The sequence below is a fragment of the Thalassophryne amazonica genome, chromosome 1, assembly GCF_902500255.1.
Source record: "Thalassophryne amazonica chromosome 1, fThaAma1.1, whole genome shotgun sequence".
In the NCBI taxonomy this organism is placed as follows: domain Eukaryota; kingdom Metazoa; phylum Chordata; class Actinopteri; order Batrachoidiformes; family Batrachoididae; genus Thalassophryne; species Thalassophryne amazonica.
This window is the reverse complement of record NC_047103.1, coordinates 74,376,074-74,393,374: the sequence shown is the minus strand read 5'-3', so window position 1 is coordinate 74,393,374 and position 17,301 is coordinate 74,376,074. Positions and strand designations below refer to the sequence as shown.

At 43.7% G+C, this 17,301-nt stretch overlaps 1 protein-coding gene across 2 annotated transcripts in view; it reads right to left on the bottom strand.

Moving 5' to 3' along the window:
- Positions 1 to 6,407: 6,407 nt before the first annotated feature.
- LOC117511843 (copine-3-like) overlaps positions 6,408 to 17,301 on the bottom strand; it is a 72,308-nt gene continuing 61,414 nt past the window's right edge. The window contains exons 13-16 of one of the 2 annotated variants that reach the window (XM_034171761.1): positions 12,541 to 12,674; positions 10,279 to 10,515; positions 10,035 to 10,149; positions 6,554 to 6,691 (exon numbers count right to left, since the gene is read on the bottom strand). In XM_034171761.1, coding sequence (XP_034027652.1) covers positions 10,042 to 10,149; positions 10,279 to 10,515; positions 12,541 to 12,674 — 479 coding nt within the window. In that variant the 3' untranslated portion in view covers positions 6,554 to 6,691; positions 10,035 to 10,041. Of the gene's footprint in view, positions 6,692 to 10,034; positions 10,150 to 10,278; positions 10,516 to 12,540; positions 12,675 to 17,301 lie in introns of both variants that reach the window. The other variant, XM_034171754.1, reaches the window with a different exon arrangement.

The window sequence follows — 17,301 nt, the reverse complement described above, 5'->3', positions numbered from 1 at the left end:
CCTGGTTAAATAAAAAATAAATGCCACTTGTGGGATTCGAACCTGCAATGTACAAAAGCTCTGATTAACAGACAGAAACCTTACCATTGCGCTAAAATCACTGTCTTATAACAGGAGCATAAAATGCTTAAAATCAACAAGGAGATGGATGGATAAAAAAAAAGAGGAATTAAGACGATGTATGGAGACGCGTGTCGAGCCAGAGACATGTGACATTCAGATTGCATGCTGCGTATTTCCATGATCTGACAGTCCGTTTCATATGGAGCACCCTGCTGAGGTGCACTGTGTGTGCCGTTGCAGCCCGGTGCAAAGGTGAATGATGCTTTATGTATTTCCATGTGAGAACAGCAGGCAGAGACATGCGCCTCACGGAGGACAGTTATAAGGTCAAATCCATCAAAACACAGTACGTGTTCCCCAGCTGTGACGTCCAGGACCAGAGATCTCTGTACATACAAATCAATATTTTATGCAAGTGTGCCTCCCTCGCATGCCACATGAGTTGGGGGGCCTGGGGGGGGCGCGAAACACACGCCCGCCACATGTTTTGGGGGTGGGTGGGGGGGTGGTGTGACACATGTGACACACACGCACGCCATGTGTGTTGCTTTATGCAACGCCAAACTCGTGGGGGCACTTAGACAAGTTCCACAGCCAGCTGGAAAGTGATCGTCTGCTCACTATTTTCGTGCTGACAGCGAGAATGGCCACACATTTTCAAACTGTCCAGCGAGCAGTGTTAGATGTTCATGTGTGTCACCTAGAATTTGGCCGACACCTGCGGCAGGAGGGATCGAATGGGCTGTCAAAGGGCACACTGTCTTTCGGTCGCTGGTGTGTGTGAATAGTTGTAGCGACAGGTGTACTAGGCGTTAGAGGCAGCTCCAATTTTTCCCGAATGGCATTTAATTCCTCTTTCATGCGCTAGTCGGCTTCACTTGTGCTATGTATGAAGGGGCCCTAAGCAACTTTATAACCTTAACAAACATGCAGACAAGCTTGGACTGATTAAGTCAGCCGCATTGTTGTTCAAGGTCACCACAGCAGATCCAGTCGAGATCCAGACTGGGATCTGGCACAGGTTTTACACTGGATTCCCTTCCTGATGTTTATTTACCAGTTTATTTTATTTATGGAGAGACACCCAGCCCCTGATCTTCACATGAGTTCTCCCAGCCATGTATGAACCAATTCTGCTTCACTTCTGGGATCTGACAGGATCAGGGGCCTCGTGTACAAAGTGTGCTTACACACAAAAACCTGGCATACGTCCGTCTCCACGGCAACATTCAGATGTATCAAAAGTAAAATGACCGTGGAAATATGCGGTGCGTCACGCAAAAATCCTGGCTGGTGTACGCAGGTTTCTACAGCTATTGCTCCACTATGGACACGTAGAGGTGATGCTGGGAACCGTTAATAATGTGAAAACAAGAAGTCATCAGAGTGATGTGCACATTAGAGACACAGTAATGAACAATTAATGCATCCACGTGTTTGCAAATATATGGATGGATATAAAAGCATGCGCAAAATGATGCATAAAATGGCAGTAACAATGGCTGCATTAGTATTGTTAAAGCATCTTACAAATGGTGCAATCTGACGTGAGCGTGTATTCAGGGAATGCGAGGATTTACTTGCAAATGATGATAACTGGCTCATAAAACAATTTCGATTACCAAGACCACTGTGACTGGAGTTGTGCACAGAACTGCGAGGAGCCAGGGGTTGTCTGTGCCCACACAGGTGCTGACCACGCTGGGCATCCTGGCATCAGGGGCATTGCAGCGTGAACTGGCTGATCGGTCAGGAATGTGCCAGTCAACCTTGCACCGAGCCATGCCAGCTGTGTGGAAAGGAATCATCCGAATCTCATCCAGGTACATTCCAACTTTACAGCACATTTTGCAGTGAGAGACGGTTTCCTAAATGTAATCAGAGCTATTAACTGCACACATATTGCTATGAAGGCGTCGTCACATGATGAGTTTGTTTTGTTAATAGAAAACATTTCATTCCATCAATATGTTTTTATTTTTTATGTTTTCTTTTTCTTGATGGTGGAACTTGAGAGCCTCTTAACAAGCCTCCGACTGTGTTTCAGTATTTGTGTAATGAAAGCGTGTGTAATGTTAATGTCAGACACTGTCAGCAATCGTGCACCTAATATCTTTTTACTTCAATGTGTGTTCGCAGCTCAGTTCAGCATTTACACAGACAAACATACTTATTTAATTTCCGTTTTACATTACAGCGAGCTGAGAGAACAGCGATCCAACCATCTAACCAGTGTTCGCTTTTTTTGCACACTGTCTCTGAAAGTTCCTTAATTTTTACACACAACAACACAGAGATGATGGCAGGCGTCATCAAACACACTACACCTCACACTTATGGTGCTGTCAGCACAACACAAACAAACTATTTGAATACATTTGCATATTCAGATAGAGCCGTGGCCAGGGAGGAGTTTGCTGTGTGTGCATGTGTGCTAAATTCCATTTTCAGTGGGATGTACAAACCAAACGTGCCTATGCACACTTTGATACATCTGAATATATTTGTGCTTATGCCTGATTCAGGGTTTTGGTGTTTGCCAACTTTTAGTAGAACGTCAACGGAAGTCTTTGTACATGAGGCCCCAGGTGCACACAAAGCAGAATGACCGCTGTACTAGCTGACTTAATATGATGGGGAAATGATTTAAAAAAATAAATAAATACAAAAAAAAACAAAACAAAACAAAAAAAAACACTTCTGCCAACACTAATTTCCAATTCTCCAATTTTTTTTCAAGGTCAAAGTCCTGTTTCAAATTATAAGCTAAAATATAATACAAAATATAGATCAAAAAGGCTTTTCAATGTTAAAATCAAATATCCGTTAAATACGCAATACGGATCAGATAGGGATCAAACAGTCTATTCACTGATACGGATCAAACAGTCTATTCATTGAGAGTGACAGTTTGCACCTCATTGTCACAAATGACAGTGATTGAGGTACCTTGAGGTATAATGCAAAATGTACACCAAATGGGGTTTTCAATATTAAAATCAAATGTCCACAAAATCCACAACCAAATACAGATCAAACTTTGTCAGGCAATAGTGAATGCCAGTCTGCACCTCACTTTAAAATATGAAAGTGGTTGGGCCACGTTTGATTAAGATATAATTTAAAATATACATTAAATGGTTTTTAATGTTAAATTTAAATGGCCACAAAATCTGTAACCTGGATCAGATGTTGATCAAACTTTGTCAGTCGATAAAGGATACTTTCCTACATAGCACTCCCAAATATGAAAGAAATTTGATCTTTTTTGACAGCTATGAATTTTTGAAAATCCATTCAAATGTTCAAGATAGGGATTTTTCCAATTTTCTATGATTTTTCCTGACTTTGCCCTTTAAACCTTGAAAATTGGATCAGTTCTTTCCTATCGGGATATTAATCTTCAGTAAAAATAGAAAAATATGTTCTCCAGGCTGTTCACAAACAAACAAACAAACCAGGGCAAAAACATAACCTCCTCCAATTTCGTTGGCAAAGGTAAAAATAGTTCTATAACCCCTGGCAAAAATTATGGAATCACTGGCCTCAGAGGATGTTCATTCAGTTGTTTAATTTTGTAGAAAAAAAGCAGATCACAGACATGACCAGTGTTGCCACAGTTACTTTGAAAAAGTAATCCAATTACTGATTACTCCTTGAAAAAGTAACTTAGTTACTTTACTGATTACTCAATTGTAAAAGTAACTAAGTTAGATTACTAGTTACTTTTTTAGTTACTTTCCCCAGCTGCCGACAACAACCCTCTGCCACGTCAACATGACAATGATACCTGTTTTGCAAAAACTCACTTTTTCTAACATTTAAATTCTCTAAACATTTTACTTGTCGAAATTATTATTATTTTAAGCAGTATTAGTAGTTGTAGTACAAAACGGCTTCAAAACTGGACCTTTAATCTAGGGGTGTTGTGGGGGGCACATCCTTGCCCCACGCCCCCATTCCATCTGGATTCGCCCCTGCTTTGGCGTTTGAGCACAAAGAATGGATAACATTTATTTATGCAGAAAACAGGACCAGATTTACAGGTAAGAAAATTTTATTGCGTTTTCACATCATGTGGTCCTCAGAAAGAGAGTTTAGGTGCATTTGAGTGGAAAACAGTGTTAGTTGTTGACGCGTCGCGGAGGATCAGCTGTTTTTAACGAGACGATACAGAGCGGCTCAGCTCAGAATTCTAAATAAAGGAGGGAAAAAAGTATAAAAATGTCTTTGTAAAGCTCAGTGCAGGTGTGCTGATCACCGCGCTTTAAGAGGTGAGTACGAGTCGAGCAGCTGCAAAAAAACGCGGATGAAAAGCTCACAGCTCGCTGAAAGTGGGCAGTTCAGTCGAACCCCGACCTCCTGCCCACAGACCAAGTTTAATGCTGCTATCGACCCACAATGAACAATAATAGTAACGCACAGTGACATGGAGAAGTAACTTTAATCTGATTACTGATTTGGAAAGATTAACGCGTTAGATTACTCGTTACTAAAAAAAGTGGTCAGATTAGAGTAACGCGTTACCGGCATCACTGGACATGACACAAAACTAAAGTCATTTCAAATGGCAACTTTCTGGCTTTAAGAAACACTATAAGAAATCAAGAAAAAAAAGATTGTGGCAGTCAGTAACGGTTACTTTTTTAGACCAAGCAGAGGAAAAAAATATGGAATCACTCAATTCTGAGGAAAAAATTATGGAATCACCCTGTAAATTTTCATCCCCCAAATTAACACCTGCATCAAATCAGATCTGCTCATTGACATTGACCCTATGCCATGACATTGACCCTATGTGTCTTTTTGCAAGGAATGTTTTTGCAGTTTTTGCTCTATGGCAAGATGCATTATCATCTTGAAAAATGATTTCATCATCCCCAAACATCCTTTCAATTGTCCAAAATATCAACATAAACTTGTGCATTTATTGATGTAATGACAGCCATCTCCCCAGTGCCTTTACCTGACATGTAGCCCCATATCATCAGTGACTGTGGAAATTTACATGTTCTCTTCAGGCAGTCATCTTTATAAATCTCATTGGAACGGCACCAATCAAAAGTTCCAGCATCATCACCTTGCCTAATGCAGATTCGAGATTCATCACTGAATATGACTTTCATCCAGTCATCCACAGTCCACAATTGCTTTTCCTTAGCCCATTGTAACCTTGTTTTTTTCTGTTTAGGTGTTAATGATGCCTTTCGTTTAGCTTTTCTGTATGTAAATCCCATTTCCTTTAGGCGGTTTCTTACAGTTCGGTCACAGACGTTGACTCCAGTTTCCTCCCATTCGTTCCTCATTTGTTTTGTTGTACATTTTTCGATTTTTGAGACATATTGCTTTAAGTTTTCTGTCTTGATGCTTTGTCTTCCTTGGTCTACCAGTATGTTTGCCTTTAACAACCTTCCCATGTTGTTTGTATTTGGTCCAGAGTTTAGACACAGCTGACTGTGAACAACCAACATCTTTTGCAACATTGCGTGATGATTTACTCTCTTTTAAGAGTTTGATAATCCTCTCCTTTGTTTCAATTGACATCTCTCGTGTTGGAGCCATGATTCATGTCAGTCCACTTGGTGCAACAGCTCTCCAAGGTGTGATCACTCCTTTTTAGATGCAGACTAACGAGCAGATCTGATATGATGCAGGTGTTAGTTTTGGGGATGAAAATTTACAGGGTGATTCCATAATTTATTCCTCAGAATTGAGTGATTCCATATTTTTTTCCTCTGCTTGGTCTAAAAAGTAACCGTTACTGACTGCCACAATCTCTTTTTCTTGATTTCTTATAGTGTTTCTTAAAGCCAGAAAGTTGCCATTTGAAATGACTTTAGTTTTGTGTCATGTCTGTGATCTGCTTTTTTTCTACAAAATTAAACAACTGAATGAACATCCTCCGAGGCCGGTGATTCCATAATTTTTGCCAGGGGTTGTATTTAAAACAGTGTATGATAGGAAAAACTTAACATCCAGCTTCTAAAACTGAAGAAATCTCTTAGGGCCATAACAGATGAGTGGAGAAATACTTATCTTCAAGATGAAGAAGTCTAGCTGCTGTCGAATACACCTCTAAATATATCCAAAATCATTCAGGAAACAAAATTATTGTTGTCCAGTGCTATTAAAGGAAAGGAATAATTCTTAATTCTGGCACTTGAGTTATATAGTCAATTAGTGTCATATATGCTGTACATTACATGCAAGGCTATAAATTTCATAGAACAGGCATAGTTATACGTGTATATAAAAATCTTAGCTAAAAATACAAGTGAAATGCACCGAACAGAACTGTACATCAAGTGAAGGTTGCTGTTCCTGGCTGGAACTGATATTATTTTCCTGACATGAAAATGTCTTTGGATGAAAGCAGCTTCCAAATCCATGAATGCAAATGTGGAACCCTGAATCGGTCACTGAAAATACAGGTGAGACAAGAAGTGTTTGTCAGGGTTTTTTTTTTTTTAAGAGTTATCATAAAGAAGTCTGGGTTTCAAAGTCCATCACTGAGGGGTGCTGGAGCTACATCAGTGTTGGGCGGACTCAAATTCATTGTGCTGAAGAAGCTCACCACCTGACCTGGGACTTCTGCCAGGACACTCTGTGCAAGCACTTCCATAGGAGACTAGAGTGAGGAGACAGAGCAACATAAGATCAAAGTAAAAAATATACAGTCACAAAATATAGAATGAGAGGGTACAGAAGAGATTCTATAATGTGGATTTGATTAACATTCGATATATATATATATGTGTGTGTGTGTATATAAAAACACAGCCAAGTCAAAGTACAGATCTCAACAGCTTCTGCATCAACAATTGGGGAACAGAAATTGTTTGGAGTCAACAGTCTTCAGCACTTATTTTACTTCCAATCATGCTTCTATGGCTACATAGAAGTCAGTCTAGGAATACTCACTGTGTACAGTTGTAGTGGTAAGATACGTAATGAGTGTTTTCTGGTAGAAGCTTATAAATGAGTTCAAAATCAACACAAACTGAAAAACTATTTACGTATCCCGTAGGAAGCACAGTAATCAGTAGCGTAGCAAACAGCAGAATAAGTCCTATTGTTTAAACATAAAGGCTCCATAACATAGGGATGGGTATTGATTTTAAAAGGTACTACTCTTAGCGGCACTGCTTATCAGGCGGTACTCTTATATGAGAGAGAGAGAGAGAGAGAGAGAGAGAGAGAGAGAGAGAGAGAGAGAGAGAGAGAGAGAGAGAACACACACAGACACGAACATATGCACTCGCATGTATGCTTGCAAGTGCACGTACACGCTGCCAGCCAGAGAGCTGAGCGAAGTGGTTCAGAGGCACTCCACATGAGTTGTGGAAACACACAGACAAACACAAACAAGTTGACAGAGAGGGTGAGGCAGAGAGACATAACATGTGACAAGAAGACCTGCCTTCAATTCTGCACACAAGGCTCCAAAGAAAAGAGAGAGAGAGAGAGAGAGAGAGAGAGAGAGAGAGAGAGAGAGAGAGAGAGAGAGAGAGAGAGAGAGAGAGAGAGAGAGAGAGAGAGAGAGAGAGAGACCTCTAAATGTATTTCCTTAATTTCTCCAGTACTAAAAGCAGTACTGTTAAGGGGAGGAGATTATTGATATTTTAATAATTTAGCACTGGTACACTGGATTATGGTACCCATCCCTACCACAACAATGCAGAACAGATTTTGTGGGATAGTATATAGAATAGGTTGAAGCTGGTTTATGGCCCAGTCACACGGCACTTAACGAAGGGCAACAAAGCCCTGACGAAACAAGAAAACTGGACTTTCGTTGGCATCGTTTAACTTTCGCGCAGCTTCATTCCTGCAGCTGGCGCTTCGTCAGGATTTTTAAACTGTTGAAAAATTTGAACGAAGGGCAACGAAAACCTCAATTCGTCTGTGTTTCGTTTTGCTGTCGTTCCTGTCGTTTTTTAATTGTTTGTTTCGTTTTTGTAACATTATTGTTTAATTTCACTTCGTTGGAGCAGCTGAATGTTTCACACAGCGCAGAAGCTGGTTTGTGAGCGCTGAGGCTGCTTCAGTACTGTTGGAAATTACAGAGCAAACTCAGCCTGCTTGCTTGTGTGTGTGTGTGTGTGCGTGCGTGGCGGGGGGCAGTTTCAATGGGCTCAGGCACCTTACATAGGCCAGAATTAATCTTTCGTGTGGATATAATTAATTATTTTGCCACAAGCAACTGTTGAATTTGAAACAAAAAAGTAGTGTAATTTCCGATGGTACGTGAATGCAGCATTAGCAGCAGCAGCAGAGAGAGAGAGAGAGAGAGAGAGAGAGAGAGAGAGAGAGAGAGAGAGAGAGAGAGAGAAATTATTATTATTTTTTATTAAATATAACAATATGAGTGTACGAATGGCAATCCAGTCCTTCTGTACATGTGGCAACAGGCAGATGAATCAAAATGATGATATAAAGAGCTGTTCTGGAAGGCAGAATTCATGTTGTGGATCAGTGATTAGCTGGTTGAAATAACCGCACATGTGAGTCAATGCACGCGTTCACACGCACTGATTAATTTACTGCTCTGATATATTCAATCATCTTTACACTTATATTTATTCTTCCTTTTGACAGTTTTCTGTTATAAATCAAAATATATGGCTTAGAAAGCACACTTTTTTTTTTTTTTAATTGGAGCAAGACGGAGCGCGCAGCGTGTCGACAGACAGTGAGGATTCTGATGATGATGGAGATGATCCCTCTTTTGTTCTGGACGAGGAACCAGAGCAGGTGGTCCACGGACGTGCACACAGATCTCCACAGATTCTGTTTGCAGTTTCTCCAGGACTCACACGCTATGAGCTCCATCCCAGCGCCGAGTCCTGGACCTCAGAGATGCAGACACACACTGCTCCAGCTGTGGCTCCAGGCATGTTTCGTTAAAGCATCGAGATCGTGAGCTTCGGTTATGTTAAGCTCCTCTTTTGTCCCTTTTGCGCTCTTGCTTCGCAGACTGTTCGGTGATAAAAGCTCTTTCGTCCACCTTTTCTCAATGAATTGTGACTTTTTTTTTTTTTTTTTACTTTTCCCTTCGTTCAGGAATCGTCGTGTGCCGTGTGACTGGGCCATTACATGGATCAGATTACTGCAGGTGTATACAGAGATTCAAGTTACAATGCTTATAAACAGTTGTGCAGATTCATGTACAAGATCATAGTGCTGACCTTTGACCACGTGTTGATCAGTGATCGGATTCTGTTTGGAACATGTCAATAGTTTATTTTGACACATGCATGTGGGGAAACACACACTTCTTCCCTCTAAAAATGGATGATTCATTTGATTTCATGCAAACCAAGACATATGTTTGGTTAGATGGACACAGACAAACAAGCTGACAACTGGATATTTCCACAAGTGGAGGCTGCGTGTTAAAAAGCTTGAAATATACAGTAGGCAAATTGAAGAATTTTCCTTCCTTAAGCTACTCTCACACAAAAGGCATGTGCGTGGTGTATTAGTGGCAACCAGTGGCATGCTATACTCGCCGCCGATATCAGCGACTGCTGTTGCGTGTGCAGTATTCAGTGGCATTTGACGTCATGCAGAGTCTACTTCTTCCTGGCCAGTGGTTTATCAACTTTGATTTCTTCCATTCTATCATGGATTTGAAGTTTCTGAACAACGTGGTGGTTTGTAGTCTGTTACACAGATGGCGTGGACAGTTAGTGGCGTGTAAAGGAGTGACTGTGTGACAAGTCAAGTTGAATGGTGAGTGTTTCAGATATGCTCAAATCACTCACCAGCAACCATGTGGCATAGTGTGATGTGTTTGTTGAGAATAGTGGCAAGTGGTACACTCACCTCTAAATGCCATGCACATGCCTTCTGTGTGAGAGGAGCTTTATTTGTACAAAATGTTGATTATTAAAAGCCATGCAAGTTGTAACATATGTAGATAAGAAGCTGGGAAAAGGTTTTGTAGCTGATCAGTGGAGTATTCCTACATTTCTATTAAGGACTGCATTGGCCGGGTGGATTCAGTTCAAATAAATTGAAGAAGGAAGCCACTTGATCAGGCAACTCTGCCAGTACGCTTTGGGCAAGGGCTGCAGTGCCTGCCTGCAATAAAATGTGTAGACATTCAAATGTAGGAATTATCTAAGCATTACACCACACAAAGCAGAATTACATTTAAGCTTAGATGACTGACACCCACAGAAAGCACACTGTTAAACACATATAACTTACATTTTGGAACTGTCTGAATGGCACAAACTGCACAATGTCTCGCATGGCAGCCTCTCCTGTGGCAGAGCGCAGAGGACCATCGTCTGCATCCAGAAACTCCATGGCACTGAAGTCTGCTCCCCCAACTCCAACAATGATGATAGACATGGGCAGATGAGAGGCCTTGACGATGGCATGGCGTGTCTCATCCATGTCTGTGATCACTCCATCAGTGATGATGAGCAGAACAAAGTATTGCTGTAAAAACATTGACATTGCAACCATGGAACTATGGTAGTGGTTTGGGCAGCGGTAAAGTTTCACCTGACATTTACTGACTTTGTAAGAGAAATTATGTGTTTTTTAAAAAGATTAAAGCAGCTCTTACACCTTGCTAAATTCAGCACAGACTTTTCCCGAGCAGAACTTCATCGCAACTTGTGTATCTCTTAGGGCAGGGGTGGCCATGTTCGGTCCTCGAGAGCCACATTCCTGACACTCTTAGTTGTTTCCCTGCTCCAACACACCTGAATCCAATGAAAGACTCGTTAGCAGACTTTTAATGAGCCTTTCATTGGATTCAGGTGTGTTGGAGCAGGGAGACACCTAAGAGTGTCAGGAATGTGGCTCTCAAGGACCGAACTTGGCCACCCCTGTCTTAGGGGGAGGCACAGATCAGCACAAATCAAAAAAGCTTGCTTAAACTTGTGCTAGTTTTCAATATGTTCAAAATTTTCTGGAGCTGGGTTGGACTCCCAGCCATCGTGCATTATGCACCCTCATGGACGTCAGAATCCAATTTCACAAAAAGTAGCACTTTGAGATAACAGGGATTGAGGACAGTGTGTGCTCCACCCCTTTCCTGCGCCATCCCAAGTTGAGTTGAGAGTCAACTCCAATCCAGGAAAAAATTGGGGGGAGGAATTCCCAACTTTTGCCAGTGTGCTCGCCTCATTATAGCATGAAACGGCACCAAACTCAACAAGGTGTAAGCAGCTGTGCAGACAGTGAATGGATGTGAAAATAAAAATGTGGAAAAAAAAAAGGACTTAAGGGCCCTGTCCCACTGGGGAGAGGATCAATTGTGCATGAATTGAGTACACAAATTACGGGCGTTCGTTGTCGTCCGCAACAAAAATGGCCAAAAATGACAAATGTCCCAGTATAAATTACGGATATATTAATAATATATAGAGAATATATGATGAACAATCACGGTTATATAACGCATGTAGTGAGGAAACTGATCCGACACATTTACATTATCACGGCAGTATTACAGGTGTATTATGAATGCATTGCACACATGTTGCGCGTGCACGGCATCTGCATTGCGGTCATAAAATAAATGCACTCGGGCCATCGACATCACTATTGACACCAACAATACAGGCTCTGGAGCATTTGCTGGACTTGGACAAGCTGATCACAGAGTTAATGTTTATTTTGTCATGCGAGGGTTAACTGTTCATGAGTTTGGGAAGCGGGAGGGGGGAAGCCGCTCGGGGTGTGAGACAGTGTTTTTTTTTTTTTTTTTTTAGAGTGTCAGAAAAACAGACTTCAGCGTGAGTTGTGGCTAAACAGCAACTCTTCCTTTTGTTGGTGTTAAATGAAAGTCCTGGATTGCAGCAGCTACGTCTTTGTGGATCTACACAGCCGGACCGACACTGACTGGCAGGTATGTCGCTTTCTGCCACATATAGTACTTTGGGTTTACGTGACGTGTTTGTTATACATTCACAGATTGTCCACAAATCAGCTACAAAGCAGATGTAATAAAAACGCTTTATTCGTGGCCAATTTGTATGCATTCGCTACAACATATTTTAGTTTGTGATGTGGACATGATCGGCACGATATATACCTGTTTTACACACTGTCCCGGTCCGCTGCCAAGCCGCAAATCCCCGTCAGTTGCGGATATCAGCGGTTAATGGCAGATATACAGCGCAGAGAATGAGTATGTATTGTGAGTATATATGGAGTATGTAAGGTGGATGTCATCCGCATCCAGATTTTTGAACAGCTCAAAAATCCTGGCTGCGGACATGTGTGCCTCTGCGGATGATCACAGATGAGTTCGGATGACGGCCGACTCATACAGGCATGTTACACGGACATTGCGGATGTTTGGCGAATATGGGCCAATTTTGTGCACAATCCATACGCAAATCCTCCTAAACGCCAGTGGGACAGGGCCCTAAATTGCTTATCTGCATAAATTAAACTGCAGTGAGAAAGTAACAGACAATCTGGAATGATTTTAATCCTGCAACAACTCACAGATGCAGTTTGTTGCATCATGGCTTGCCCGCCAAACTGGGCGACGTGGTTAATGATGGGAGCAAAGTTTGTGGGACCATACAGCCTCACTTGTGGCAGGCACAGCTGATAAGCATGAGCCACGCCCTCTATACCTATTAAAAAAACAAAAAACAAAACAACAACAAAAAAACTGTGACTTTTGGTTGAATAAGAAAAAGCAACAATTAGCATACGGTACAGCTGCTAAACTAAAATGTTACAAAAGTCCATTAAAAATAAAATACCAATATCCACAGTTCCCAAGCTAATGTCTTCAAACTGCTTGTTTTGTCTGACAAATACCCAAATTTTAAATTTACAATAGCAGTCCGATTGCTGACCTTTGACCCAGTTGATCGGGTTTTCTGGTTCTTCAAAGAAATGCTTGTGAGTCACTATCTTTAGCATGAAACATTTGTCTAGAAAGAGGTGACTCATTTGATTTCACACACACACACACACACACACACACACACACACACACACACACACACACACACACACACACACACACACACACACACACACACACACACACACACACACACACACGTAACTGGGAAGAATGAAAACATCATGGTGACACGGAGGTCAGTTCCATTCTCAGTGCCAAAACTGGTCCTGCAAGTTGCCACATCTACCACCTTACAGAACCTCTATGTGTCCCAACTAGCAACAATCCAGGGGGGTATGGACAAAACTTGCTTAGGACAAAACCTCCCTAGGACAAACTCCCCCCCTGACAAAAGCCCCCTAGGACAAAATCCCCCTAGTAAAAGTGCATTCTAGGACAAAACTCCCCTGGTTCATATGAAGTTTTACTCAGCAGAGTTTGGCATGTGTGTTCCTCATAATAGAGGTGAAACATGTTGAAGGGGGTTCTTAATTGTCAAATGCCAAACAGTTATATGGAGTGGGTGTGAAACTACTCACCAAAGAGATAAGTGTCAGGTGCAAAAACAGTTATGTTCTCCATAAGGTAGGCCATGCCACTGGTGACCTCTTCTTCAGGTAGAAATGCCAGTGCATTAAGCATACCACAGAAGTGCTTGACACTCTCATCTGCCCTGTAGGCATTGACCAATCCTAGGCTCTGTATTTTTTGCCAAGTACTCTGTGCCAGGTGGTAGAAGCAGTCACGGGATGTCACGAGGCCCCAAAACACTCTGCACAGCATTTATCATTGCCTGCTCAAAGTCTGTGATGACAGTTGTTGGATCTGGATTAAATCAGAGTTGATCACACTTATAAAGAATGGCCTGCAGAAATTCTTCATAGCATGCTTGAGACTTCCCAGACAGAAATGCATATACAACCCCTGGCAATAATTATGGAATCACCGGCCTTGGAGGATGTTCATTCAGTTGTTTAATTTTGTAGAAAAAACGCAGATCACAGACATGACACAAAACTAAAGTCATTTCAAATGGCAACTTTCTGGCTTTAAGAAACACTATAAGAAATCAGGAAAAATAACTGTGGCAGTCAGTAACGGTTACTTTTTTAGACCAAGCAGCGGGAAAAAAATATGGACTCACTCAATTCTGAGGAATAAATTATGGAATCACCCTGTAAATTTTCATCCCCAAAACTAACACCTGCATCAAATCAGATCTGCTCGTTAGTCTGCATCTAAAAAGGAGTGATCACACCTTGGAGAGCTGTTGCACCAAGTGGACTGACATGAATCATGGCTCCAACACGAGAGATGTCAATTGAAACAAAGGAGAGGATTATCAAACTCTTAAAAGAGGGTAAATCATCACGCAATGTTGCAAAAGATGTTGGTTGTTCACAGTCAGCTGTGTCTAAACTCTGGACCAAATACAAACAACATGGGAAGGTTGTTAAAGGCAAACATACTGGTAGACCAAGGAAGACATCAAAGCGTCGAGAGAAAATTTAAAGCAATATGTCTCAAAAATGGAAAATGCACAACAAAACAAATGAGAAACGAATGGGAGGAAACTGGAGTCAACGTCTGTGACCGAACTGCAAGAAACCGCCTAAAGGAAATGGGATTTACATACAGAAAAGCTAAACAAAAGCCATCATTAACGCCTAAACAGAAAAAACAAGGTTACAATGGGCTAAGGAAAAGCAATCGTGGACTGTGGATGACTGGATGAAAGTCATATTCAGTAATGAATCTCGAATCTGCATTGAGCAAGGTGATGATGCTGGAACTTTTGTTTGGTGCCGTTCCAATGAGATTTATAAAGATGACTGTGTTGTGTGGGCCGCTGAAGAGGAGGTACTGCTGGCCCACCACCACCAGTGGGCGCTCTGCCTGGAGTGCGGGCTCCAGGCACCAGAGGGCGCCACCGCCTCACAGGAGCAGCCAAGGTGACAGCTGTCACCCATCACCTGAGACAGCTGACAGCAATCATCAGTGGGGTATATCAGCAGGACAGCATCTCCACCTCATTGCTGAGATATTGTTTCTACCTGAAAGGTAACGTATCAAAGCTGACGGAGTGTATCCTTTTGGATTAGTGCTTAGATTGTGGATTACTGTTCCAACGAGAGGTGGAGGTAACTTCCCTGCTGTTCGGAGTCTTGGGTGCAAACGCGCCCCCATCTAACTGTTCTTTGTTCCTCGCCAGCAGTACCAGGTCCGACACGCGGAGGCAGTGGCCACCTGGGAGTTCGGGACTTGGCGGCTCCAGTATTCCCGGGGTCCTGTGGCGGAGGAAGCCGTGTGGTTCCGGTCTTACCTTGGAGAGGCGTCTCCTATCTTCGAGCCTGCCCACACGACACTTTTGTGAATTGGCTGTTGTCCATTTCCATGATTGGTTGTATTCGTTATGCACGTTCACAACAGTAAAGCCTTGTTATTTGACTTTCTCCATTGTCCGTTCATTTGCGCCCCCTGTTGTGGGTCCGTGTACTGACACTTTCCCAACAGGATATCTCGGCCAACGTCATGGATCCCGAGGGGCGTCAACCGGCTGTTGAACGGCCAATGGAAGAACAGGACGCGCAGGCTCTCCCTCCCGTAGATCCTGTGCGTAACATAGACGTTCCACTGGTTGTTCAACGACCTCTCCCACCTTCCCCAGAAGCATACATAAGCCCCCCAGAGCCGTACAGAGGCTGTGTGGAGACGTGCGCGGATTTTCTCATGCAGTGCTCGCTCGTCTTCGCACAGCGTCCCGTCATGTACGTGACCGATGCTAGTAAAGTAGCTTATGTAATAAACCTGCTTCGCGGTGAGGCACGCGCTTGGGCTACAGCGCTCTGGGAGCAGAATTCACGGCTCCTTCTGACATACGATGGGTTTGTAAGGGAGCTCAGAACCGTGTTCGATCACCCTAATAGAGGCGAAACCGCTTCAACCGTGCTGCTGTCAATGAGACAGGGGCGTCGGAGCGCAGCTGCCTATGCAGTCGACTTCCGCATTGCGGCTGTGAGGTCCGGCTGGAATAGCACTGCCCTCCGCGCCGCCTTTGTAAACGGACTGTCTTTGGTTCTTAAGGAGCACCTGGTGGCTAAGGACGAACCGCGGGATTTAGATGGGCTCATCGATCTTGTCATACGGTTAGACAACCGGTTAGAAGAACGTCGGCGGGAACGAGACGAAGGGCGTGGCCGGGCACGCGCCGTCCCTCTCCCTTCCGGTTCCGACCGCGCTCCGCCTTCCCCACGCTCCACGGCCCCTGCGCTCCGTGGGGCCACAGCTCCCCCTGCTGACGAAGCTATGGACACGAGTAGGGCAACATTTAGGGCACCAGATGCACAGAGGAGACGGGCCCACGGAGCTTGTTTTGTTTGTGGTGCAATAGAGCACCATATGAGAGACTGCCCCGAGCGGTTAAACTCCAACGCCTGCCCCTAGAAATTGGGCTAGGGGTGGGTCGAGACATTCACGTGGGACACACCCACATTGCCACACGACTCCCAGTTACGATCCTGTATGAGGACTCAACCCTGAAGGCCCCAGCACTGGTGGACACGGGCTCTGAGGGGAATCTGCTGGACAGCAGATGGGCCAGGGAGATAGGGCTCCCTCTGGTGGCGCTTACCTCGCCTGTGCAGGTTCGAGCACTAGATGGCTCCCTACTCCCTCCAATCACACATAAGACACCACCTGTAACTCTGGTGGTGTCAGGAAATCACCGGGAGGTGATCGAGTTTTTTGTGACTCAGGCCACCTCCCGTGTGGTTTTAGGATTTCCCTGGATGTTGAAGCACAATCCCCGAATTGATTGGCCGTCCGGGGTAGTGGTTCAGTGGAGTGAGACCTGCCATCGGGTGTGTCTAGGTTCCTCGGTTCCTCCCGGCTCCCAAGCTAAGGAGGAGGTCAGAGTCCCGCCCAATCTGGGGACGGTGCCGGTGGAGTACCACGACCTTGTCGACGTGTTCAGCAAGGATCTGGCGCTCACACTTCCCCCCCACCGTCCGTATGATTGTGCCATCGATTTGGTTCCGGGCAGTGAGTTTCCGTCCAGCAGGCTGTACAACCTCTCACGGCCTGAGCGCGAATCAATGGAGACCTACATCCGGGACTCATTAGCCGCCGGGTTGATCCGGAATTCCACCTCCCCGATGGGCGCAGGTTTCTTTTTTGTGGGCAAAAAAGACGGCGGACTTCGTCCATGCATTGATTATAGGGGGCTGAACGAGATCACGGTTCGCAACCGATACCCGTTGCCCCTGTTGGATTCGGTGTTCACACCCCTGCATGGAGCCCAAATCTTCACCAAGCTCGATCTTAGAAATGCGTATCATCTGGTTCGG